We start from the raw sequence: 27,340 nt of genomic DNA, 5'->3' as shown, positions 1-27,340 counted from the left end.
CTACTCAATCAACGCTTCTTGAGCAATTAACTCTAGTCTCTTTGCCTAACAGATCAGTTTTAGGAAATAACTGTTTACTGACTGAGGTAAACTAAGCATGAGTAACCACTGTTTCACTGCCGTGTAATTCTTAAATAATGCGGACTAAGAATATGCTGGAACTGAAGAAGATAACCAGTGTTTGCAGAGTTAACCTCTTGCAATTGAATCAAACAGTATTACTTCATTCACTAGACAAAGTATTTGTAAGTTTACAATGAGTTTAATGGAGTCTAAAGTCCAACTGATTACCTGAAAAGGGATGACTTATCCCTATATTTTATAAAAGTAGACAGTGACCAGCACTTTCAATGACAATCTAGAATGACTGAAAAATTCAGCCTAGCTCAGGCTATGGCTGCTATCACCTTACACAAATACATGTTAACAATGGATGTGAGTATTCAATATCGCCACCAGTATTCTCCCTAAAGAAAATTTTCTCTGTACACTCTTCAGTTGACCAAATGGATGGGAACAAGCTATGAAACAGTGTAAGGGTTTCTCCAGAGAGTAATAAAGTGTAGGGGACTCAGTACTTCCATCACCCACGACAGCTATGCCTACTCTTAACCAAGGCAGTTGTAGTTTTCTTTTTGTTTAATTTTGCTACAAGTCTCTAAAACCCACATTGCTTTCTTCTGGAATGCAAAATGCATCTCATTAGCTTTTCCACTAAGGCCAATTTATGCAAATCCAGCATTATTAACTAAATAATTGGAGTGACCTTGGTTTGCAAGGAAAGAAATAATGTGGCATTGAGGTATAGGAGAAATATTAGGACTTGAAGCACTCCTGCCTGCCCAGTCCCCTTTCATTTCAAAATCAGCATGACACAATGCAGGCTCCACACAGAGAGCCTGCAGATCAACAGAGGGAAGTGGCTAAAACTCTAGCCTGTCCTCAGGCTCCCTCAGCCCCAAGGCTCTTCCCTCTTTCCCCTTCCCAGTCACTATGGGTGCTATAAAAATAAGATATTCCAGTGAAATCTAATATGCCACAGACTACTCTAAAGAGGCGATGAATAAATTTTAAAAAAATCAGAAAATAAAAGACTAGAGGATTGTATATTCTTTCCCTAAGCATCACTTATTAACATGACTAGTCTCTAGTTTGAAACTCATTTGCTGGTCAGAAAGAAACCATGCCATCTGTTGTAGTGGACCAATAAACAGGCTATACTCTTTGATCTCTAGCATGGAGACATTTGGCAGTTAGATTTTCAAAAGTAAGAAACTAAGATGATTTCTCTTTCTACTGGCAGAAATATGTTAGGATGCAGATTCCCCACAGCTTTGCTGAAAACAGTTGAGATCTTTCATTAGTGGCCTACTGAATGAGTCATGATAGCTGGAGTAATGGTAACATCGAAGCCTTCAAAGTTGATGTGACAAGGACAACACTCGTAGAGAAACAATTTGTATTGTTATCAAACACTTGCAGAAGAATCATCCCCTGTGGATCCAGCCCTGGATCCCGTGCAAGGAAGTATACTGCAAGCTTTATTAGCACCATGGGCTGCGTCCCAAGCACCTTTGGAAATCTTTTTTCAGCCAGCAAGTTTTGAATCTTTCTAGGCAATGTTTTGCTCAGTCAGCTCCCTTTGATTTTACAAGAATGAGTTGATCTTAAACACACTATTGCAGCTTTGGCTATGTAGATCAGGAGCACTCAGAAGAGTCAACAAGAAAGGACACATATGGTCCAGTGATGGAAATTCAGGCTTGTTTGTGTGCCGGAATCAATGAAATAGAGCTCAAGTTTTGTTCTCATTCTACGGGATCAGCCGCTGAGTATGTAGCGTGGGAACTAACTGCTTTTAAAATGTGCATGCTATGTACAACTCTCAGGAATCAAACTGTTCTCAGAAATATGAGGTTACTGGCCAGAAACTGATTAGAGTCATCATCTCAGTCTATCTGTCCAATTGCTCCTCAGAGTGGGTCCCAGATACCACTGAGTGAAGTTCCTTCCAGGTAACCACACATCCAATATCCTGAAGGAAGAGCTGTGCTCTCTTCTGTGGAGATGTAAGTCCAAGAGCTGTAGCCCCCAATCAGCCTTTACAAGCTATATTTTAACCTGGAATCTTCCCCCCCTTCCAAATCAGCATAAATCTCTACCGCATCCGGGGCCAGCAAAATTAAATTTCATGCTGAGAGCTTGAAAAGCTAAGTTCTGAAATTGCTGAAGATCCTGGCAGGTCTTTCACAGGGCTGGGTGCGCGTTTGAATTTGCGGTCTTTGCCATCTGTCCATTTAGCTTCTTACCATATTTCCAAATAGGAGAAAACCAGACCATCCCCCACCAGAACACATGAAAAAGAAAAAAAGCCAAGTATGGCATACTTGTAATCTTAATACCAGGGAGGCAGAGACAGGAGGATTCCTGAGGCTGGCTGGACAGTTAGTCTACCTGAATCAGAGAATTCCAGCTCAATGGAAGACCCTGCCTCAAAAAATAGGTGGACAGGGGTCAGAGGTTGAGGGAGGCCTACCCTCCCCACTCTGCTCCATACAGACACAGACACAAACACACACATGCACACACACACCATACACATCAGTCAGTTCACTTCATTCAACCCTTAGTTATGGAACACAGAGAAGTGATGAACATGTTTTACAGGGACCCACATGAAAAAAGGCTTTCTCACAAGCGAAGTTCATTCTCTATTTGCTTAGGAGTGAGAGGTGGGGAGTGGTGGCCACGCCTTTAATCCGAACTCAGAAGGCAGAGGCAGGCAGATCTCTGAGTTTGAGGCCAGCCTGGTCTACAGAGGGAGTTCCAGGACAGCCAGAGCTACACAGAATCCCTTACTTGAATAAACAAACAAACAAGCAAAAAAGTGAGATGTTACAAAAAAACCAGACATTGCTTTCTGGTAACCCAGAAGACAGTCCTTCAGACACTGCTGTTGTACACTTGTCACTGGGCATGCGTGATGACCTGATAGGCTGACATGCCTGAGCATCACCAATGTAGTTTACAGTTCCTATGTGCAAAACAGTAGAGGTCAAAGATCTAAATTCTGAAACCCAACGTTTTACCATGATAGGTCTGTCCCAGGAGCCAGGCAGGAATCAGAAACCAAGGAAGGCTCAGTGGCCAGCTTATCTTAAAATGGGGACTGAACATTCTTTATGAAAAGCTGGAAATGTAGACTTCTATACGAACTATCCTAATTTTAAAATGTCAGTAAATAATTAAAAAACAAATTGTATTGGTCACACAAAACAGCTTTGTGGTTTAGGTGTGACTCAGAGTGGAACTTTCCTAACTCCAATGATGAATTCAAGAGCAGTCAAGATAGATGCTTGTGACTCAATGGTTTGGATGTGGCTTAGAGCCTAGGGGGTACCTGAAAACACTGGTCTCTGCCTCAGTCGAATGCTCGATGAATGCCAAAATAGCCCTCGGGACTCATAAGGAAGGCAGTTTCAAGGGAATAGGTCTATTCCATGTCTGTTGTGAATACTACTTTCCAATAAAGCAGGGTCTCTTACCTGTGCTCCTGAGAATGCCAGGCTTGTCAGTGCTTGCTGTTTGATAGACTTTTGCCATAACTATTGTTTTTTCCAAAGGCCCTCATACTCTCTCCAGCTTCAGGTTGCAATCTCACATTTTGGACGGTAAAAATAGAAGACACTGAGGAGAGACCAAAAAGTTTCTATTGACATATCTATACACACATGGACAACATTTTATTTAAACAGAAAACGAGGATTGCAATGCAGTCTGGACATCCAGCATGGGGAGCACTGCGGTCTGTGGTGGTGTTTGAAATGTCAAGTGGTCAACAATACACACACACAGCTATTTACATTTCCACACGCACACATGTACACACATACACATTTGCATGAAGTGGAAACACAGCTCCCATTTCTGTGACCTTAGGAAACTAAACTTGGATTTGGAGATAAGCCTTTGCCATTCTTTCAGTCACTCTTGAGGGAAGTGGTTTTCTACTTTGACATTTCCTGGAAATTGCAGAATCCTGTATCAAGTACATCAGAATAGAAGGGAATGCTTGCCTTGAGACCTTCTGACTGGGAGAGACAAAAATAAATAACCAAATAAATCGAATAAACAATGGTAACTGTTACAAAGAAGGAAAAATGGAGGCTGGAGAGAAGATGGTCAGAGCTGTCCCTGATAGAGAAGTGACATCTGAGCGGCCACGTGAGGGAGAGAGGGCCAGTAACCCTGGAGGGAAAGCAGGCACAAAATCCCGCAAAGAGGAAAAGCCAGAGCGGACTCCAGGGAGGCAAGAGAAGAGGCCAAGCCAGCCAGGCTGCTATTGTGAGCATGCGGTAGGGGGGAGTGGCAGGTAACTCCCCTGAGTGATGAGCGAATTGAAAGCTGGTGTGAGTCTGTGGAAGTGTGTGACAAGAGCAGAGGAAGCAGAGATCCCCTCCATCACCCAGAAAAATGCTGTTGCCATTTGTTCTCAAGACTAGGAATTCAGAAGGCACAAGCTGGGGTAAAAAGCTTGCAAGTTTGACCCTAGTAAGCCTCACTTTTCAGAGTCTAGTAGACGGCTAAGTGGAGAAGCTAACCGTCAGCTGACTTTGAGAGGCAGGGGAGCTAGGACTCGGGATGGGGCGCTTAGGAGCTTTCAGTGTTGACTGGATGGGATTACCCAGCTCTGGGAGTGAGCCACATAGGAAGGTCTAAGGAGGATGGACCTTAGCCTGCCAGCCTGCCAGGCAAGAAGAGTTCACAGGGGAAGTTCTAGGAGAGGAAAAGGAAAGAGCCTTGCCAGGGATCCAAGTGAAGGGTGTGTCATCGAGGAAGAGGTGGCCACTGACAGAGAAGGTGACAGAGAAGGTGAGAGCTGGGAACAGGTGCTGACTCTAAGAGGTCCTGCTGCCTAGGTGGGAAACAGTCAGGACTCAACGGGAAGAGGAAAGAGCAAAGTGTTTAAACTAGGTGCACTGGCCAGCAAGGTGATGTGAGAGCTTCGTTCCAGCACTAGGAGGGCAGAGGCAGGCAGGGTGCTCAGGGAGTTCAAGGTCAGTCTAGTCTACACAGTGAAACCCTGTCTCAAAATACATACATTCATTAATTAATGAAATAAAAACCGGTGTGCTTGCTACATTCATAAAAAGATGACATGGCTCTGTATAATAGCATGGTGGCGTTAGGTATTACAGAGGATCATGAGGGTAAAGCTACAAACATTAGGTCTGGAAGGGTCCTTCCTCAGCTTGCTCTCTGAATGAGATTTGGAAGCAGAGAAGGATGAAGGCCCACATCCACAGTTGCCTGGCCAGGATCTGTGGAGCTGAGCTTCCAGTCAGGGTGTCTGAGGCCGAGCTCACAGACCTCCACACTGGACCAATTTGCTGGCCTTCTTTTAGGAGATTTGAGTTTTATGAATTAGCAAATGAATGCAATAAAATCAAGGACTCTGTGCTGTGAAGTATATTTTGTTCATTTACTTTGACAAGGATAGTTCAGCTTCAATTATTTATGTAACTTGATAGTATACACAGGAGAATGCCCTGTGGTGTGCTTCAGGAAAGTAATGAATTTCTTCTACATCAACCTTCTATTTATTTCCCTGCAATTAAATCTTTGTGAAGAAGTAGAGCAAGGCTGCTGGGGTTTGGGGACAGGAGGAAAGTGACACTGTCACCATCCTTGGTCAGCTTTAACTATCAGGCAGATCCCTAGGCAACTGTACAATTACTTTTCTTGATGTGTTTATTCTATTTCCTACTTTGGTGGCATTAATACTTCACTTCTAAATTTTCTCATTGGGTGACTACAACAAATGTTCTAATTCTTCAGTGACCGTTTTGAGAAGCCAGCTGAGCTTACACCACCATCAGGGCTTGGCCATCCATAACACACTTTGCCTTGGACACTTCCTACACCTGTTCCTGGTGAATCCAGATCAGCCTTATCAGGCCTATTATCTGCTCGCTGGTGGTCACTTCCCTATGAGGCCCAACCAGATCCACTGACATTGATTCTCACACCTATGTGGGTGTACAACCACAGGGTCTGATTAATCAATGGAGGTCAAGGCTGGAGACCAATATTCCCCTTTTAACTTGTTTCACTTTTCACTTTCTGCCTTGTTTGTTTGTTTTGTAGACATGCTTCTGAAAATTGCTATGAGTCATCAGAGACTAAGATCTTTGTAGCATTAATTGTGTCCTCTTCCAAGTTGACGTTAATGCCCAGCCCCACTGTGTTGGTGTCTGGGAATGGGACCTTTGGGAGGTGATGAAGCTTGGATGACCTCAGGAAGAGGGTGGTCCTCATGATGGGATTAGTAGCTTTATAAGAAGAACAGAGAAACGTTCTCTCTACCCTGTAAGGCCCAAGCAGGCTGGATCTCTGACAGCCGTGAAGACAGCCCTTTCAAGGAAGAGAATCAGCCAGCATCTTCATCTTCAACTGTCCATCCCTGGGAACTGTGACAATAAACATCTATGGTCTCAGTCTCCCACCCTATGCTATTTCCTGATGACCATGTGAGTTGACCAAGACAGCTAGGCTCCTGGAATTGGTGAACCTGCACAACCACCTGTGGTCACATCAATTTGTTGGTTCTGTAGTACTTCTTGACAGGCCCATCCTCCCCCAAACTCCCTTGAAAGGGAAAACACGAGGGGGTCTGTTGCTGTCACAAATTCTGCCATTTGTTAGACAGTGTGCTTTACAAAAATCTACACTAATCTGAAGTTTAATTTGAAGAATGTCAAGAATTTCTGAGTACAGTCAGCTGAATACTAACTCAGACAAGAGTCACACAAGCCTAATTCCCAAAGTCACATAAGTCTGGGGATTCTTTGTTTTGTAAACATGTTTACAAGGGCAGCCACGTTGTTCTAAATGGAAATGACTATAGTACTTAATACTGGGATTGTCCTTTCTTGCGAATAGATTTATCCTTCATAATGATTATCTTCTAGACACAGAAACAGCATTTCTGTAACTCAAAATTGTTACCGGAGGCATTTAGTAGAATCTCGCTTTAAAAATATAATGATTTTTCATCTTTATTCTCCCCCCTTCAAAAGGTTTCACTGCTCCTGATGTCTAACGTTATGCAGAGACGTGTTTCTGCCAATGAATATCGCCTTATGGTTATGCTTCTGCAAATGGCCTGCTGTGAGCTGATAAAGGGATTAATGCAGCCAAAATTCTTAATCTGTGAAATTACAAATTAAATTCTCATATTAAAAATACCACCCTGAGGTATTTTTTGTGGTTTTAATTCCCCTCTGGTGTTCTGCATACATTGTACTTGTTAATGATGGGGACAAGGCTGTCTCGGCTGGCAGTCTGCTGCTCGGTGATAATGTGTAGGCATTTACTCCCTTACAGAAACTGGATTTAACCACTGGCTGATAAACTAAGTGGCAAGTGGGTAATAAGTCCCTATTAACAGGAAAGTACTACCACAGAATTCAGAATCCACAGACCCTCAAAATCTGGCTTAAACTCAATCATCAAGTTGGCTGGGATTGAGATGTCTCCAAGGAGGGGTGAGATCAAGGTGGAGGTTGTACTGCATGGGGGAAAAGAACGCTCAGTTCTGAAGTTCAGGCAGCTGTAAACCAATGATCCCATTGTACCTTGTTTCCTTCCCAGCATAGGGACATGCAAGATCTATTCATTACTCTGTGGTCTTTTTTCATAGGTTTTAACCTTGAATTGTCTTTTAAGGTTTGGGATCACTGTTACAATAAACGGTAGATCTTTAGGAGGGAAGTAAGATGGCTGATAAAGGAAATCAGTATGGGAACAACAGAAGTACTAATGAAGATTTGTAAGCATAAGGAGAGCATCAGGCCACTACATCCATAGTTACCTCAGGGCAACACAGACATGGATAGGAATAAATGTGAGATAGATACATATATGTATAGTATACATGCATATATATTATGTTGAGATATATAATTTAGATTAAGAAGGCTCAAGGGGGTTGTTACTTAGGATTTAATTCCAAAATAAAGGGTGACTGTGACTGTTTGCTATGGAGAATCCAATACTGCAGGGGCAGTAAAAACCCCTAGTGACAAAGAAAGTAACCTCATGTCTACTATAAGTGCTGTATGTGCAAGAATTAATAAGTGTATTATAAATATTTATGCATCTATGCTGTATGTTATTTTTAAGGCAATCAGGAAACTATGTTAAGAAATATCTCTAATGGGTCTTTGAAAAAAACATATCACCCGCTGAATAAAAATATTCCTATTGCTGCCACAGTGCTTTTCAAAATTTCACAAGAATTCTGTTTCACACTTGGGAAGAAAGCTGAGATCCACCCAGCCATAAATCCTTCCCCAAATACTTTAAATGTAATTGAAAAAGCCTGTGCAAATATGAGCACTTTTGTAAAAACAAAACAAAAAGCCACCCAGGAATGTGTTTTGTTTTGAAAAGATCTAGAGAAGAGCTGTCTGCACAAATACCAAGAGCATGTGTAGTTACAATGAATTACATGTCTTCAGTTCTCACATGTCATCTCAGTGCATTAGCCAATCGGCGGCTCTGTTCTTAGCTCACTGCCTAACAGTGCTCTTTAAGGTTATTGTTACAACCACGATGGTCTCTGAAAATCAAACAGAAATGAATCATTTTTCCTCTGTGTACTGCAGCCAGTTAAAATAGCCCTGTATGAGGAAAGCACTAAATATGTAAATCATATTTCCCTTTGCCTTTATGACTGCTCAGATCATTTTTTGGACACACACATAATCAAATACAAAGACGTGCAGCTGCAGACTGCAGAGCAGAGATAGCAAAAAATGAATCCATTTTCTTTCTGTGTCTGGTAAGCTCGCAATTGAATGGCAGGACTCCAATAAATATATATACACACAATCCCCGTTCTGGCTTGAGCAATCACCTCTCTCTCTCTCTCTCTCTCTCTCTCTCTCTCTCTCTCTCTCTCTCTCTACACACACACACACACACACAACCTTATGCTTATGTATATGCTTATGCACGCATGAACGAGCCCATCTGCCTATACTTGTGCTACACATTGATGACAAAGTGCTTTGATTGGATGCTGCAGATGCATCCTACTCACTATCAGTCAGCTCCCATAGCCGCGGGGGCAGATCGCTGAAATACTCGTGGCTCAAGGCAGCCTGTGCAGATAGCCTGTTCTTTGGGGAACACTGTAGAAGCTTGGAAGCCAGATCTTCAGCATGATTTACATAGCTGAGCCTAAAAACACAAGCAAAAATAGAGAAATCAGACCAAAGAAGAGATCCACTAAATAGGACCTCAGGCTTATGCCATGTTTTATGTACTTCAGTTGATTCCTGGCCACAAAATAACTTAAATTACCTGCTGAAATAAACAAACCAAATGCATATGTGTCCTTTCAGTATCTGTTATTCCAAACTGACCTTTTCTCTATATATGCTAGGCATTGTTGGATGAAAATATTTTGACTGTAAGCAAAGTACTGATTATTTCAGAATGGATGAAAGTAAGCCCAGAAGTAGAAAATTAGAGAAGACAGTTTATCAAATAGTTGCCAGCATTTATTCATAGAATCTTTGTACAGCATGCACATATGGATGCATTTATAGGAAATTAATACCAAATAACTAGGAGAATTAAAATAGAGCTGCTATTACAGTCTCTAGTTACTAAAATTACTTTTCCTCTAAGAATTTGTATTTTCTTGCCTGAAATATAAAATTACCGAAGCAAGTGTCCTGGCAAATGCCAGCCATTCTGATACGAGCATCCAGGTTAGCAAACAGATATGCTTAAATGATACGGGGCAGAATCAATTCAAGATGACCTTTAAAACAACAGTAGATAGAGGGTATGTGTCTCAAGATTATTGGAGAAAAGGATAGAGGCCTTTGATGTGGTATAAGCTTTCCAACGGGTGGCAGCCATGCTCAGCCAGCCCAGTTTTGCTTTTCATGGAAACGATTCTGCTGGTCAGAGCAATCAGACACGGATAATTAACAAAACACCGATGATAGCCCCTTTACGGGGAGTAGAGCATTTGGCAGGCACTTTCTCAGGCGCTGTTCTCATGCTCATAGTTCTTACAGTCCAACAAGGAAACTACCCCCATTTGACAGTGTGGAAAGTAGGTAGGAAATGGTGGTGGATTGCTCAATGAAGCAAGTCATGTTCTCCAAAGGCTTTTAGCCAGGGACCCCTGTGTTTCTGCAAGCAATGCTAACTGCACCTACCCTCGAGGCAGCCAGGCGAGGCTCAGGGCCACGCTGCTCTGGGAGTATTTTTAAAAGTCTTGAAGTTACAGGGCATGCCATTAGCAGCAGATGCCCTTCCTTAAGCACCAGAATGGCACTCAAGTATCTCGGTAGTTTGAAGGCAAAGCTGCTAGGAGGGAGCTGTGGACGGGGGAAAGGAGGGGATAGCCTTCAGTAGAGAGGACAGAGTAGAGCACGGGCAGACTGGTCTATGAGACCTCGCTAAATCCTCCTATCTTCAGGAATGATCCATCACTGCAACATGTTCGCTTTAATTGTCCTTTCCTTTACGGACAGAGCTGGGGACTGGTTTTAAGTGTCTCTGGCTGAGAGACATTTGTCCACAAGAAAATGAGGCATTCTCAAGGCCCTCCTCTCCATTACAGATGCTCCAAATCACCAACACTATATCTTCCCGTCTCTGGACCTTCTCATGCTCACAAAGTTGCCATTAGTATTTCTGAAAATCAAGCTTGAAATATACAGTCTTCACAATAAAGACATGATTACATCAAGAGCACTATTTATATATCACCACAGCAAACGTTCCATTCCTATCAATTTTATATCACTTTGATAAAATAGAGCAATCAAGCCAGACTAGAATCAGATACTAGTTTGGAGCTTGGCACAATTTTGGACAAATTAAATGAATATCACTTACTAAAAGAAGAAAGAATGTGTCAATCACCCCAAACCCCATGTTACTATATCTTGTATACACAAAGAAACCAGTGGTAACACTATTTGGTATGCAGTATCCAGCACTAAATTCATGACTGTAAATGTGTAAGATGCAAAGCAATGCACAGCATTTTCTTTTTCTTTTTGGTTTTCTAAGATAGGATCTCCATGTGCAGTCCAGGCTGGCTTGTCCTTCACTCTGTAGCCAAAGCTGGTCTTGAACTCATGACCATCTTCCTGCTTCAGCTTCCCAAAGTGCTGGGATTAAGTACACGAGACAAGAACTACCATGTCTGGCTTCACATATTATTTCTAATCTAAGGAATAACATGGACGAACCATGTGAGGTGCCACTTCCAAGAGCTATGTGTATACTTGAGGCATGGCTCAATGCTTTGAAGAACATTGCGCTTACAGTTGTGCCTCTGTTTTTGCAGTAGATTCTTGATTGCATTTAGATATAATGAATTATACATAAATTTAAGGAATACACCAATATCAGACAATCTCATTCTTCCCATCCAAGTTAATTATATTTTAAATAATATCTATGAAATAAATTTTGGCTGTTATATCAAACTTATGCACAAAATTAGATTTATAAATAAAACTCTGGTTTGAACATTTTGCTACTTTCCCAGTTTCGCTTCAAGAACCAGCTTTGTCTCATTTTTCCCCATGCAGTTTAGTAGCACAGTTTCCATCACTGACTCTTCTGGGTTGTGTGAGACATCCTACCATGGCCCATAAGTTTTGTCTGAAGCCACCTGTTTACCTTACCAGAGTGCTATAATGATGGCATATTTTCATATCTTCCTACACACTCATTAGTGTTTATTTTATGCTGTGCAAGGCTGGTAATTAAATGCATAACATTCTAGCAATGGTACACTTTACACATAAAGTAAGACTTTCATCCTCAAATGATCTTTTCTACATCTAATAAGACATTCTAAGCTAAAGTTCACTTTTTCTCTCATTAATTTAATGACTGCATGTGCCTGTGCCTTTGGATTAGTATTCTCTGACACTTTTTGAAACCTGCCTGCTCTTATATATATAATATATATACATATATATGTGTGTGTATATATATATATGTATGTATATTACATAGATGGGCTTAATTTTCATGCACTCAAGCAATCCCTGTGGGTTTTTTGTTTGTTTGTTTTGTTTTTTATGAGACAGGGTTTCTCTGTATTGTTTTGGAGGCTGTCGGTCCAGCCCGGCCTCAAACTCACAGACATCCGCCTGCCTCTGCCTCCCGAGTACTGGGATTAAAGGTGTGCGCCACCACCGCCCGGCTTGCAATCCCTGCGTTTTAAGAAGAAAGTTTAGTCTATTCATATTTTTAAGTATTGGCACATTTGGAATCGCTGCTATCAGGGTAATTTTGCATTGTTATCTTACCTCCTATGCCTTTTTCTTTTCCTACTTTCTTCCAAATTGAATGTGAAATTCAGGATTTCTACCCTCTGTTTAAGTGTTCTATGAAATATTTAAATGCTCTTCTGTGTGTTAGCAGCTACTCTTAACTCTTTTTCTTTTTTAAAAAGGTGTCATTATTTCCTTAGATGTTTAAGATCTTGCAGTAAATTTTCGTAAGATGATGAAAAACAAAAAACCAAAAATCTGATCACACATCTATGCTTGAAGTAATATCAATATACATTACAATTTTATTGACTATACAATTTATAAAATATGCAGATATTAAGTTATACAGATCATCTGGCATGTAAAGTTTTAAGTGTGTTCTTAATTAATTTTAATTCAGAATCTCCTCTTTTTATAAAAGAAATTTTAAGGAGAAGAAATTAAAGCACACTTGCTTCCAAAATAATTGACAAGTAACTTTCAATAGGTATGAAAAATATTTCATAAAACTTAATAATTTAATGGTAAGAATTATTGCCGGTTGTGGTGCCACATGCTTATGGGGGTAGGCTATATCAAAGAGGCAGGGGTAGGAGTACAAGGCCAACCTGAGCTACACTTTAAAACTGGGTGTGGTAGTACACGCTTTTAATCCCAATAGTTGAGAAGCAGAAGTAGGTAGAGCTCTGTGAGTTGGAGGCAATCATGGTCTATATATGAGTTCCACGGAAGCCAGGTGAAATCCTGTTTCAAAACAAATACATACAACCATTGAACATGCCTACCAAAAAACAAAAACAAAACAAAAAAACACTTAAAGCTTAAAGTCATACACCTTGGAAAATCAAATATATTGTGCTAAAAAATACTTAGTAGCTCACTTCAAGTCATTCTTCAGGCTTTCTGGTTCACGATGTACCCTAAAGGGCAAACACTACATTTTTTTGCCTGAAATATTAAAGATGTATGCTTGTACATAATGTGGACTTAACATGAACCTTTTAACTAGAGATTCGTGATTTTTTTCAAAATAGTGGTTTTTATAATAACATAAAATAAAATTTATAGAAAGACATTAAGAAACCATAAGGCTTGGATGTTGACCAACAAAATCAATGGCTACACAATTTTGTTGTGCACTGTTTCATGCATGGCAGACATGAAGAAAGAACAAAAGACAAATAGTCAATACAGTCAATACCCTACTGCCTGAGTTTGAAATAACTGGGGGATAAATCGCAGCTCTAGAGCTGTTTGTATTCCACAATTCCAGTTCTGAGAGATGACAAAAGCTCCATGATTCTGCTCATCATTCATTTATCCAACCTCCCTAAATGGCTCCTATAGTGACATGGTTCTGACATGGAAACAGCTTAGAGATGTCACCAGTACTGCTGATTTCAGAAGAGCCAGCTGATACAAATGCCAAGCACACCTTAGGTGCTGGACAGAAAGGAGACGTACTTGCTAAGCTGGGATTCTTTTGAGCTATAGGTATGGGACACTGCCTACCAACATGCCTATAGAGGCTCCATTGGGCTTACTCTGTATGATGAAGCTGATCCTGTCTTCTTTCTTTTCAAAGGAAGTAGAAGGCAGTTTTATTGGTTTCCATACTTTTTCCTGTGCCAACTGTGTCTAAGCATACAGTTGTCCTTTAGGACAGTACTTCTCCAAATGCAAATGCTAAGTTCCACCCCACCTTAATATCCAGAACTCTACCCCATCTTCAGTAACAGCAAACAGTGAAACCCTCCTAAGGTCTACACAACCCACGACAGCAGAACAATGATCAGTTTCTAAGTCACAGCCTGCCGCTGACAGTCTGATCTCTGGCCAGTCCTGAACTGGCGCCTTCCCTCTCAGGAAAGCAGCGTTGGCACTTGCTTCACACATGCTCGCATCATGGTAGCACCATGCATTTCCGGTTTACTCTAAGTTTACTTAAGGTCACGCTGACGGGATTGTCCTGTGTATGACTTCACAAGCTGCGACTCGCTATGTGAAAGAACTCTCAAGGGGACATTTAGAAAGAAGCTTGAATACAGTGTGCAGAAATATTGTAAAGGAACTTAATGTAACTCATCCCGAGAGCCTGTGAAGTTGAATTAACAGAAAGAGAATGAATGTCCAAAGGCAGCAGTGATTATTTTTTTAAGTCTAAATTAGTTTAATTAAGGCGATTTGGGTTGATTGCTAAGATTTTTTTACATTTTAATTTTTTAAATTCTTCTCTCACATATTACAGTTTCCCTCCCTCCCCCAGTCTCTTCCCCTACCTCTGCTCTCTCCCAGATCCACCCGCCACTCCCCACCCTCAACCCCCACCCCTGCCTCCCTTCAGAAAAGAGCCAGCCTCCCACAGACATCAACCAAACATGGCAAAGCAAGAAGATTTAATAATAAATAAATAAATAAATTAATAATAAATAAAACCAGGTACACACCATCACGTCAAGGCTGGATAAGGCAACCCAGTAGGAAGCAAAGGGTTCCATTAAGTAGGAAAAAGAGTCAGAGGCAGCCCCTGCTGCCACTGTTAGGAGTCCCACAAGAAGACCAGGCTATTCAGTGGAAACATATGCAGTGGACCTAGGTCAGATCCCCACAGGCTCCCTGGCCTCTGCAAGCCCCGTAAGAGCCCCCATCACTTGATTCTGTCTGCCATGTTCTCCTGGTGCCCCTGACCCCTCTGGTTCCTCTGAGCCCTTCTCTCTCTCTCTCTCTCTCTCTCTCTCTCTCTATCCCAAAGGACTCCACAAGCTCCCCCACCCCAAGGTTTGCCTGTGGGACTCTGCACCTGCTCCCTTTGGTTGCTGGATAAAGTCTCTCTGGTCTCTTTAATGATGATTCAGATAGGCTCTACTCCCAAAACACTCTGTAGGCAAGACAAAGTACAAAATGTACGTCAAAGGTTTTGTGACTGGGTAGATGTCCAACTCCTCCACTTGAGGCCTTGCCTGATAACAGAAGATGGCTGGTTCAGTCTCTGTGTCCCCCATTACTAAGAGACTTTGCTAGGGTTACTGTCTTGGATTCCATGGGGTTTCCATTGCACTGGGTTTCCACTTTGTCCCTGAAATGCCCACCTCGATTCCAGTCATTTCTCCCAGTATTTTCTCCCTCCTGTCCACCTCCAGCCTACCCATAAAATCTATTCCATTTCTCCTTCCCAGGGAGACCCAAGTATTCCTCCTTAAGCCTTCTTTTTTACTTAGCCCCCCTGGGTATATGGATTGTAGCATGAATATCTTTTACTTTATAGATAGCATCCACTTATAAGTGAGTACATACTATGTTTGTATTTCTGGGTCTAGGTTACCTCACTTAGGATGATTTTTTTTCCTAGTTTCATCCATTTGCCAGCAAATTTCATGATGTCATGTCTTTTAACAGCTGACTAATATTCCATTGTGTAAATATACCACATTTTCTTTATCCATTCTTCTGTTGAGGGTCATAGAAGCTGTTTCAAATTTCTGGCTATTATAAATAAAGCTGCTATGAACATAATTGACTAAGTGTCCTTGCGAGAGGATGGTGTATATGCACAGGAGTTGTATAGCTCAGTCTTGATTCCCAATTTTCTGAGAAACAGCCATATCAATTTCCAAAGTAGCTGTAAAAGTTTGCATTCCCACCAACCATGGAAGAGTGTTCCCCTTGCTCCACATCCTTGATGTGTTTTTGATCTTAGCCAGTCTCATAGGCCTAAGATGGAATCTCAGAATCATTTTGATTTGTATTTCCCTGATGGCCAAAGATGTTGAACATCTGAGTTTCCTCTGTTCAGAATTCTTTGTTTAGATCTGTACTCCATTTTAAAGTTGAATTATTTAGCTTTTTGATGTCTAGTTTCTTGAGTTCTTTATATATTTTGGATATTAGCCCTCTGCCAAATTTTGGCCTATTGATGTTATCCTTTGCCTTACAGAAACTTTCCAGTTTCATGAGGTCTCATTTATGAATTATTGATCATAGTTCCTGCCCCACTGGTGCTCTGTTCTTGTGCCAATGTGTTCAAGGCTATTCCTCACTTTCTCTTCTATCAGGTTCAGTGTATTTGGATTTAAGCTGAGGTCTTTGATCCACTTGGACTTGAGTTTTGTGCAGGGTAACAGATATGGATCTATGTGCATTCTTTACATACCAATATTCATAACGACCAGCACCATTTGTTGAAGATGCCCCACCTGTATATTTGTATATTTCTGGTTTCTTTATAAAAAAAAACAAATGTCCATAGGTGTGTAGATTTGCATCCAGGTTTCAATTAGATTCCATTGATCAGTGTTTCTGTTTTTATACCAATACTATGTGGTTTTTATCATTACAGCTCTATAGTACAGCTTAAAACCAGGGAAGGTGATATTGCTGGAAGTTCTTCTATTTTATTAGATTGTTTTTAGCTATCTTTGCTTTTTTGGTTTTCCATGTAATGCTGAATATTGTTCTTTCAAGGTCTATAAGTAATTCTGTTGGAATTTGGATAGGGATTGCATAGAATCTTTAGATTGCTTTTGGTAGAATGGCCATTTTTACCGTTAATCCTACAGATCAATGGGCCTGGGTGATCTTTTCATCCTCTTTATGTATACCATCATATCATCTACAAATAGTGATACTTTGATGTCTTCCTTTCCAATTTGTATGTCCTTGATCTTCTTTAGTTGTCTTATTGCTCTAGCTATAACATTAAGTACTTTTCTTGGTGAGACAGCAATGAATTTCTATGAGGCACTTTGGTTTTTTGGTGTTTTTTTGTTTTTGTTTTTGCATAAGAATCACAATATATGCCTGGTGACAATCTCCTTTTGGCCTTCAGATACTTCCCAAATCTGTAACAAAAGCTGCAGAATCAACCAAGTACAGCAACCAAATGGCTTTTGCTAGAAAAGTCTAGCTTTTACCATCAAAGAAGTATCAGAAGAAACTTCACCATTCCTTAGCTTTGAAGCATTTAAATTTGGCTATAAATTGAGGAAATTTGACTATTAATTAAGGTTTGGAGTAATCTTTACTTGTCTGCCAAATAATTCAAAAGAAATTAGAATACACTAATTCTAATGGCACTAGTCTCATCTTCCATATAATTGTTGTCTGATATTTACTTTTATTTTCTACTTTCTTAAAATGATGCCTATTAGATGCTATTATTGCTGCTGATGGTATTATATTATTACCTCACCTATGCTTACTAAATTATTAAATCACCTTCCTTCTCCTGTTTAAGATGTTCTTTGCTACCTTTACAAAATTCAATGGTTGCTTTACCTATTTATTTCATGAGTTTGATATATACGTTTAGCTTCCATAGTTTTCAGAATTCCATGTCCATCAAATCTAGCAAAACTGTCCCAGTTTTAACCCTTTCAGAATTCTCTCTCCACATTTCTAACTGTTGTACAATGCCACCGCACTAAGTTTTCAACATCTGTATTCGCTCATCCACATTTTTAATCTGTTGCTCCCTTTTTTTCTGCTAAGTAATCACCTCAGCGCCACTTTTCATTCAAACATATCTGACAATTCTCAATAACTGAAGTTGTGAGTCAGGAGAGAGTTTAATCCAGTTTCTTTTGCCATTGATTCTCAGTCCAAATGATTTTTCTCTAATTGTGTGTAACGCTGTCTGAGAGCGCCTGCCTGCATGCTGGTGATCAGGGGGATTCCTGGGAGCAGGGATTGAGAATCTGTTTCTCCATGGGGATTTTCTTTGACTCTTTTCAAGAGCCCCAGGGCTCCCTCAGAACCCACAGACTTTACAGATTCATGTTGCTGGCTTTTGAAACCCATAATTTGTGTAAATTTAGGCCAAGTCTGTAGGAACTCTCAGGGGAGACTTTTTCATCTCTATGTAGAGGGAAAACTGACACAACATTCTTTTCTTGCAGTTTCTTTTTTCTAGAAGCAGGTTTTTTGTTGTTGTTGATATTGTTGTTTCTTTGTTTTTAAAAATAAAAAATGCAGTCTGTTGCTGAAGCTGAATTATATATCTGAAGTCCATCCCTATGTCTTGAGCACCTTCAGTTTCTGTGGGAACTCTCAATCCCTAGGTCCTAACTTTCTCAGGCCCACAGCAGTGTTTTCTGTTTTAGGCAATGACTCCAAGGAAACTGCAAGCTCATTACTCTGGTCTCCCTTTTTCCTTTATTCTTTGTCCTACTAGAGATTTTTGCTTCTTGATGCACCTGTGAATTTGAATAGATGTACTTTAGGTAGCATTGCAGGTAATTTCTAGTGTTAGCAAACAGAATCCACAGTTATGTAGACACATATACACAAATACATACACATACCTCACAGTTTAATTACTCACTATAAAGTCATCTATAGTTGTAATTTTTACATCCTTATCCCTGGAGTAATCACTAAGTTGATGTTTCCTTGTGCCCTGACTTCCTCTTTCCAAATCAACTCTTTCAGGTGTCCTCTATGTAGGCTCAATAGCTGCTCATGTGAAGTTGACTTGAGTAGCTCTTCTTTTACCACACAGAGTGCTTGACCTCTCCATCTACCTCTGGCTGACAGAGATTGTTCTGTCTATCAGGTTGATAAGGCTGTACTCAGTGAGCCTCAGTGAAAGTTATAAAGGGTCAGAGAAACCCAGCAGGTGTGTGGGGATGTTCATTCCATGTTAATTTTTAATATTGATTGATTGATTGATTGATTGATTGATCGGTTGATTGATTGGTGGAGGAACAGGAAGTTAGGTACTCAGTACCAAGATGACCTTTGGACATATTTGGTAGTCAGAAGACAACGAGAGGGATCTCTACTTCTACCATGTGGGTCCTAGGGATCAAACTCAGGTCCTCAGACTTGGTAGCAAGAGCCTTTACCCATTGAACCATCTTGCTGGTTAGTTCATATTCATATTTCTAAAAAGAATAAGACAATGCTGTTTGTAGGAATTCTTTGGGGGAAAATCTCAGGAATTGAAAACTCGTAAGTTAAAATGATCAGAAATAATTCTTATCCAACCTGGAGCTTACATGTGTGTGAACAGAGTCTTATATGATGAGTAACTTTCAAGAAAATTGAAATTAACGCTATACTGATACTTAAGTCACACTGACAGCTCTGCATTCCTCTTAGCTTGCCCTGCCACTCTCATTCTCTCCCTCTCTCTGTCTCTCTCTCTTTACTTGAATTTTCTAATCATGAAAGAAGATAACCTGAGAAGTGAAAAAATAGCCTTAGATTTGGACCACCAATAGCAGGCAGCATTTTCTCTAATTTTTGCATGGGTGATTTTGTGCCTCCAAAACAAGACTCAGAAGGAAGGGCAAACATTCATCAATGCTCTAGATGTAACATTGTATAACCTTTAACCTGAGAAGACCTTGATTAAGAAGTAGACGTTGTAGGGTTAACACTGGCCTGCCAGAATTTCCCCTGCCTCCCAGGAACAGATCAAACACTACCTTCAGTTTCTCTCCATTCACCCTTGCACCCATCTGCCACAAAGCTAGCAGGAACTGCACCTTCTTGAAAACAGGGAGCAAGACAAGTCCAGGATCTGCCATTAGACTAAAGAAGACTGCCCGTGTTGAAAAGAGAAATGACTGAATGTTAATCAGGACTGAGTGTGTCAGTATAGGTTATACCTTCAGAGATTTCATCTTAATCTTAGAAACAAGAACATAAAAAAATAAACAACAACAACAAAAACTCTATGTACAAGTCCTGGCTCTTTAAATGCCTCTTCAAAGTACATAGTCCCAGGAGAATGTTATTTTACTTTTTATTCTTTCTTTTCTAATTGGGTTGAAACCGGTCCCTGTTTTTTGTTTGCTTATTTGCTTTTTCAAAAAAGCATCTTTATCTTGTTAAAAGTTATTTATCTTATGTACATTGATGTTTTGCCTGCATTTATGTCTGTGTGAGGATGTTAGATTTTTACAGTTACACACAGTGGCGAGTTATTATGTGGGTGCTGGGAAATGAACCTGGGTCCTCTGGAAGAACAGCCAGTGCTCTTAACCACTGAGCCATCTCTCCAGGCCTCATCTAGTCCCTGTTTTTTAAATGTCATCTTACAAAGCAGAAATGGGTATTTGCCTTACACTGTGGTTCCAAAAGGGTCTTCCCTCCAAAACGTATGAAAGATCAGCTTTTAGAATAATGAAGGAATGCTCCATTTTGTTCTCTAAAGCTGACATGAAAAAATAGGGTATAGTATGTAGGATTAATTTATCATTATTAATATATTTGTTAGTAAAATGTTACATGTAATATACTAATCTTCGTTGGGATGCCTGAGTGATTCTGCTCATGGAAGCTGGACACAATGAGTAGAGTTACATTAGTTATTATTAACCTCAGCATTCAATAAAGAGCTAATTTTCATGCAAAAGCTTGAGATGAAATAGAACAGAACAGAAAGTTCTAGAATATTCTTCACTTGCATTCCATTCAGCTTTGAGATAGAAGTCCATAAACTATGAGCAAACGTAACTACTTGGAGTAATGTGAAGGAGTCTATGTCCACAAGAACATACTGCACACTCTCCACAAAGCAAGATCACAGTGATGAGTCCTCCCACAGCGATGGGCTCTGTGGAAGATGCCAACATGGGTAGTAGCCAGTGAGTTAAATACCCAACCTCTTAAAACTACATCCATGATATGTGAAGTAGCCACACACCAATCACAGGGGCCAGTGTCTCTGTGCTTCTCAACACCAAACAGAACTGTGGGATGGAGGTCTCAATCCTGTCTCCACATAGAAGCAAAGTGCTCATGTAGATGCTTCCCATCAGAGCCTCTGTGGGAGGAAACATCCTTAAAAGTCCTCTTCATACCACCATTTCTAAAGCTATGCTACATTGCTGAACAGTGGGCTGGACAAAAGAAAACATTGAATTTTATCTCAAAGTTTACAGTCTTGATTTGTAAATGGCCATTTCCCTGGGCCTTCAAATGCCTAAGTTCACTACAGAATAAAAATTTGTTTAGCTTATGACTTAATTATAATAGCCTTTAACAAGAACAAGTATGTAGCTATTCTCCCAGTTACATTTCACAAATTCACTGATGTACACAATGTTGAAAAAAAAAGTTCATGGTGAAAATTGACAACTTTTTGTTACACTGTTATCAGTAAGGGCCCTTTGTATTTAAGCTTATTTTTATTTAACTGCCACAAATGTTGACCACACATTAGTCTATCCACTTATGATAGTTACCTGTTAACTACTTTCTAACATTAATTTGCAGGAAATCCACTTTAATTTCTTTCCCAGTCTGTAATCCAAGTGGAAATATCTTCTTTGAGTTGTGAAGTTTTACTTACTTAACACTATATGTATGTTTATAGAGTATGTATCTTACATATAATACATACATATATATGATACATATTTCATATATGCATATACAGGATAATAATATAAAAACACTTAAATATACTTAAAGTTTAGTTCTACATCTATAATGCCAAAATATATTTTGGTATTAATGTTTTTTCTTTCCTCAGAGAACACAAACCTCTCAGGCAGTATATTTGTGTCTCAAGTTACATTTAAAAGAGGGTCCTGGATTTAGGGCTAATAGCTATGTGTTTCTATAATTTTTGTTAAGTATTTTAACAATGTAGTTAACATTAGAAGAAGTGTAAGATGTTTTTATATCCTGTGACTAGAAGACACAAAAGAAAAAAATTGTAATAATATATATTTTACATGATAGGTAACTCTATAATCAGAAAGTTAAACTTTGTAGAATACTTAGATGAAAGTTCTAAACTTAGATGCTTAAAACCAAAGGTGTGTAAACAACAGAACTGATTTCTAGTCCTTTTTTTATGAAACCTTTTCCATTCAGTGTATTTTGATCATATTGTGTCCCCCCCAACATCTCTTAGATCCTCCTCCCTGCCCATGTTCTCTCTCTCAAAAAGAAAAAACAAAACACAAATGAAATTTATAAAAAAAAAAAAGGCAAAGGAGCAAAAAAAAAACCCAGTAAGACAAAAACAAACAAACAAAACAAAGAAAAACAAAAAAAAATCCCACCAAGCCAAAACATAAAACACATACAAACAATCATGGAGTTTATTTTGGCCAAGAATTCCTATGTGTAAGGGGCCTGCACTTGAGTATGATTCACACACTTGGTGACATTCTATTGGAAAGAGTTGATCTTCTTCCCCTTTCTCAGCTGGTATCAAATGTAATGAAGATGGGGGCTGTGTCTACTTCCCCTTCTCCCTCTGGGATTTTGCTGGTTTGAACTTGTGCAGGTCTGGTGAGGCTGTCACAGTCTCTATGAGTTTATATCTGCATCAGACTATTATTTTTGGAAAAGACAATGCTGTTTCCTGAGAGTCATCCCCCACCTCTACACTGAGATATAAACACTAGATCTTGATACCCACATGGCCTTACCCATGTAGAATTCTGCTGGTACCTCCAGGGCGTCAAGGGACTCACAACCTTCCCATCATCCCATCTGGATGCGGATCACTGTGGGATTAACAGCCTCCTCTGCTTCACAGAGTTGCTGTGAAGATTGACATTTTCTTAGCTGTAACTTGCTTACACTGATTACAGATGTCTTACCATTCACCCATCTCACCAGTCCTTAAGGGATCAAGAGGGAAGCATAATAAATTCCCAGTGCATGTTAAATCAAGTGATGCTCTTGATATTTATACCAGATTAGCCAATTTCTATGAATTCAAAGTGGCCGATTAAAGCACAACTTCATCTTAAGTGGGTAATTCTTATTTTCGATGATAAGATGGGACTGAGAATTTAAGCCTAAACCTTCATTTATGAAAAATAATCAATCCATAGTGAACTTTAGAAATGGCTTCTGTTTCGGGTAGATCAGCTATAAATATTTAGCTCAGATTATATGGTCAGCGTGAACATAAGAGGCTCTGTAGAAACCGTATAACTTAGAGGTGCATCTGCTTGAGGTAAAGAGTGCATAGCAATGGTAGCTGTTTCCAAAGCCCTGGAAGTCACAAATCTCACCCACAGAGCAGTTTCTGAAGGCAGAAACCTGCCTTACCAGAAGGGAACAGCGTGTCCTTCAGCTGTAAACAGTGCTCAGAATAGCTCCTAAAAGGCCTCATTTTGCGGGGTATTATTTCACCCAAAAGGAAGAAAAAAAAATCTCTAATCCTGAACAAAACCTCTTCAAAGTTTATGTTCTCAATAAACTGTTCACTGAAAACTGAAAATATAACTCAGTAATACAATAAATGCCCTGACAAATACATCAGATTTTTCACTTAATGCCTTTTACAAGCTTAAGCCAAATGGAGTGAAAGGGAACCACTGTCCACAGCCTGACCTGCAGGAAGCAAGCTTTGCTGCCACCCTTTAAGGTAGGCATGGTGAATTTCTATCAACTTTGGTGAATCTTGGGTCCTAATCAACGGAGTTAAAATAGACAGCAGTTAACACTCTACAGAATTCTTTCTTCATGTTTATTCCCTTACAGACCTGACATGGCCCAAGACATGGCCCAGGAACGCACAATATAAAAACCCTTAAGGCAAAAGACACATTAGTATTGCATGCTGACAGAGAAGACAAGTATCTCCACCCTTTCCACAGTGTCACCGTGTTTGCTGAAGGCATTACATCACATTGCATACAACAACAAACATTTGCTACCTCACATAGTCCCTGAGGGTTGGAAACCTGGGAGCAGTTTATCTAGGAGGCGCTGACTCAGGCCAGAGAGCCTGACCCATCCCATTTTCAATGTAGATGATTTGTGGTAGAGCCAGTGAGGTGAAGAGGGAGAGAGGGGGGGGAGAGAGAGAGAGAGAGAGAGAGAGAGAGAGAGAGAGAGAGAGAGAGAGAGAGAGAGAGAGAGAGAGAGAGAGAGAGAGAGAGGAGAGAGAGGAGAGAGAGGAGAGAGAGAGAGAGAGAGGAGAGAGAGAGTAGAGAGAGAGGAGAGAGAGAGAGGGGAGAGAGAGAGAGAGGAGAGGAGAGAGGAGTCAGAGTCCAGGGAAAGTTTAGAATTAGTATTCAGTCAGCTTCCAATGTTCCAATGCACACACTACTGGCCCCCCAAACCAACCCTTAGTGATAGTGTATGGTGTGGGTCAGACAATGGCAGGTGAGATCAGAAGATCCATGATGTCACTAGAGTCACCATGGAGGCTGCTGAGCTTGATAATTACCAAAGATATGTGTTCTCTCTCTGTGTCTCTGTCTCTCTCTGTCTCTGTCTCTGTCTCTCTCTGTCTCTCTCTCACACACTCTCTCTCTCTCTCTCTCTCTCTCTCTCTCTCTCTCTCTCTCTCTCTCTCTCTCTCTCTCTCTCTCTCTCTCTCTGTGGGTGTATGTACATAGCTCCTAAAATTGCCATTTGGACCATTTGTAAATGTCCAAATCAGTAGTAGTAAAGTAACAGTATCAATCAACTACTTCTAATATTTATTTCCCAGACCACCATATCCACAAAACCTCTATATTAGTTAAATAAAGATTCTGTCTTATAAATGACAAAAATAAAAATAATTTTTACAAATTATAAACTAAATCCCTGAAAATTCTACCACCATAACAAAACTATGCCCATCCTGTAAATAACATTTTAGTGATAGTTCAAATAAATTATAATAGTTATTATGGTAATGTGCGTGCAATTTCTTATTTTGGTTATTTTTGGAAACTTTAAAAAAACTGCTTTTGTAGTTTTTTAAAAACATATTAACATAATATTCAATTGGGCTCATAAGTTATGGCATATTAAACCCATATCCCTATCCCTTTAACCCTTGTTAAGTTAGTGTGAAGTCTTCAAAAACAAATGTTGATTGCATTTTTTTCTAATTTCTTTGGTGGAGTATGGGGTCAGCAAAAGGCTTCCAAGGGTCAGTAGTTTCCTTCCACCATGTAGGTTCCTGGATAGAGCATGAGAGTAGACATCTTTACATGATGAGCAGTCTTAATGGTCAAGGATCAAGTCTTTTAAAAAGCATTAATCTACAAATCGGTCATGAGAGTCTTCGGCCACCAATCTTCACTCAGTTATTTCCTTAAGGGAAACACTAAAGAGCAAAATTACTGGGACTAAACGTAACTTCCAAGACTTCCGGATGAGTAAACTAAAATTCCAGTGACTACTCTTGAGGCCATTCCCTGACCTCTTTCTTCACTGGCCAAAGTCCTCCTCTCCTACGCCCTCAACACTCTCAACACTCTACAATCGTCTCTCTTGTGCAACTAGTGTTTATGGAGACCTTATACCTAGTTCTCTGTTACCAGTGCGCTCACATGGCAGCCGGCCAGCCAGTGTGCTTCCTACATAGCCTGTCTGCTTGACTTAATGTACCAGTCCCCCTCTGAAATCACCGCATTTTATAACCGCTTGTTACTCTAGAACAGTGGTTCTCAACCTTCCTGCCGCTGCGACCCTTTAATAATACTCATGCTGTGATGTGATGACTCCCTACCAGATCATGCTAGGCGAGTATAAAAATGTTCAGCTTTTTAAAAAAGTCACCCCATTGAAATGTCATATTTTGGCCACTGAGATTTTTTTTTTTTGTACACTGTCTTACATTCTGAACCCGCAGTAAGTTCTTGTGCGCCTCGGCTCTGCCCTGTCTAACACAGTAAGTGAGAAATTTATTAGAGATCTGTTCTTGGGGTTATAAAATAATTGAAGACAGAAAAATAAAATGTGTCTGTGGGGGAAACATTCGGAAACTATTTTCAGCTGCAGACAAAGGTGAGGGGCAGCTATGGGGGAGGTGGGGGCGGCTATGGGGGAGGTGAGGGGCGGCTAAGGGGGAAGTGAGGGGCGGCTACAGGGGAAGTGAGGGGCGGCTACAGTGGAGGTGGGGGCAGCTATGGGGGAATTGAGGGGCAGCTATGGGGGAGGTGGGGGCGGCTAAGGGGGAAGTGAGGGGCAGCTATGGGGGAGGTGGGGGGCGGCTAAGGGGGAAGTGAGGGGCGGCTACAGTGGAAGTGAGGGGCGGCTAAGGGGGAGGTGAGGGGCGGCTACAGTGGAGGTGGGGCAGCTAAGGGGGAGGTGAGGGGCGGCTACGGGGGAAGTGAGGGGCAGCTATGGGGGAAGTGAGGGGCGGCTACAGTGGAAGTGAGGGGCAGCTATGGGGAGGTGAGGGCGGCTAAGGGGGAGGTGAGGGGCGGCTACGGGGGAAGTGAGGGGCAGCTATGGGGGAAGTGAGGGGCGGCTACAGTGGAAGTGAGGGGCAGCTATGGGGAGGTGGGGGCGGCTATGGGGGAGGTGAGGGGCGGCTAAGGGGGAGGTGAGGGGCGGCTATGGGGGAGGTGGGGGCAGCTATGGGGGAGGTGGGGGCGGCTATGGGGAGGTGGGGGCGGCTATGGGGGAGGTGGGGGCGGCTAAGGGGGAGGTGGGGGCAGCTATGGGGGAGGTGGGGGCGGCTAAGGGGGAGGGGCGGCTATGGGGGAGGTGGGGGCGGCTATGGGGGAGGTGGGGGCGGCTAAGGGGGAGGTGGGAGCAGCTATGGAGAGGTGAGCTGAGGTGAAGCTTCATGTGGCACGGCCACACCCACCACAACCAAGGCAGCTGCTGGTCTCAGGGCTCTGGGATGCCGTTCTCCACTACATTTAAGGATGCAGAAATCCAACTGGTCCCTCTGACAATATAAGAGGACTGTTTCAGGGCTGTAGCATTTTTCTCAAAGGATAATACTTCCACAGAAGTGATGCGACAGGAACCACCTCACTGGACAATTTACAATTAATATGGGGAAAAAATCACAACACCACCCCCTGAAGGACACAAAACAACAACGACAACAAACAGAAGGCTAGCAAGATGGCTCAGCTGGCCACCAAACCTGGGCTCCATCCCTAGGACGCAGGTGTTCCAAGAAAATCAATCCTCATAAGTTATTTTCTGACCTCTGCATGCACGCCCTAGCATGTACACACACCCACACCCACACCCACCCACACACACACTAAACAAACATGTAACACAAAACTGAAAACAATAAAATTAGGAGGGCTACGATATAAATAAATGTATATGTAAAAGATTACATAAAGTGG

At 41.1% G+C, this 27,340-nt stretch overlaps 1 protein-coding gene across 8 annotated transcripts in view; it reads right to left on the bottom strand.

Annotated features, from left to right (window-relative positions):
* Window positions 1-27,340, bottom strand: part of Cdk14 (cyclin dependent kinase 14) — a 535,385-nt gene that overhangs the window by 81,628 nt on the left and 426,417 nt on the right. For all 8 annotated transcript variants that reach the window (XM_013123504.3, XM_040735840.1, XM_040735837.1 and 5 more), the window contains 2 exons: window positions 9,107-9,246; window positions 3,546-3,687 (listed from right to left, as the gene is read on the bottom strand). In XM_013123504.3, coding sequence (XP_012978958.1) covers window positions 3,572-3,687; window positions 9,107-9,246 — 256 coding nt within the window. In that variant the 3' untranslated portion in view covers window positions 3,546-3,571. The remainder of the gene's footprint in view (window positions 1-3,545; window positions 3,688-9,106; window positions 9,247-27,340) is intronic.

This window comes from Mesocricetus auratus, unplaced genomic scaffold (assembly GCF_017639785.1).
Source record: "Mesocricetus auratus isolate SY011 unplaced genomic scaffold, BCM_Maur_2.0 Super-Scaffold_100051, whole genome shotgun sequence".
NCBI classification, from domain to species: domain Eukaryota; kingdom Metazoa; phylum Chordata; class Mammalia; order Rodentia; family Cricetidae; genus Mesocricetus; species Mesocricetus auratus.
Note: the sequence above shows the minus strand (reverse complement) of the source record. Positions and strands in the feature narration are given on the sequence as shown.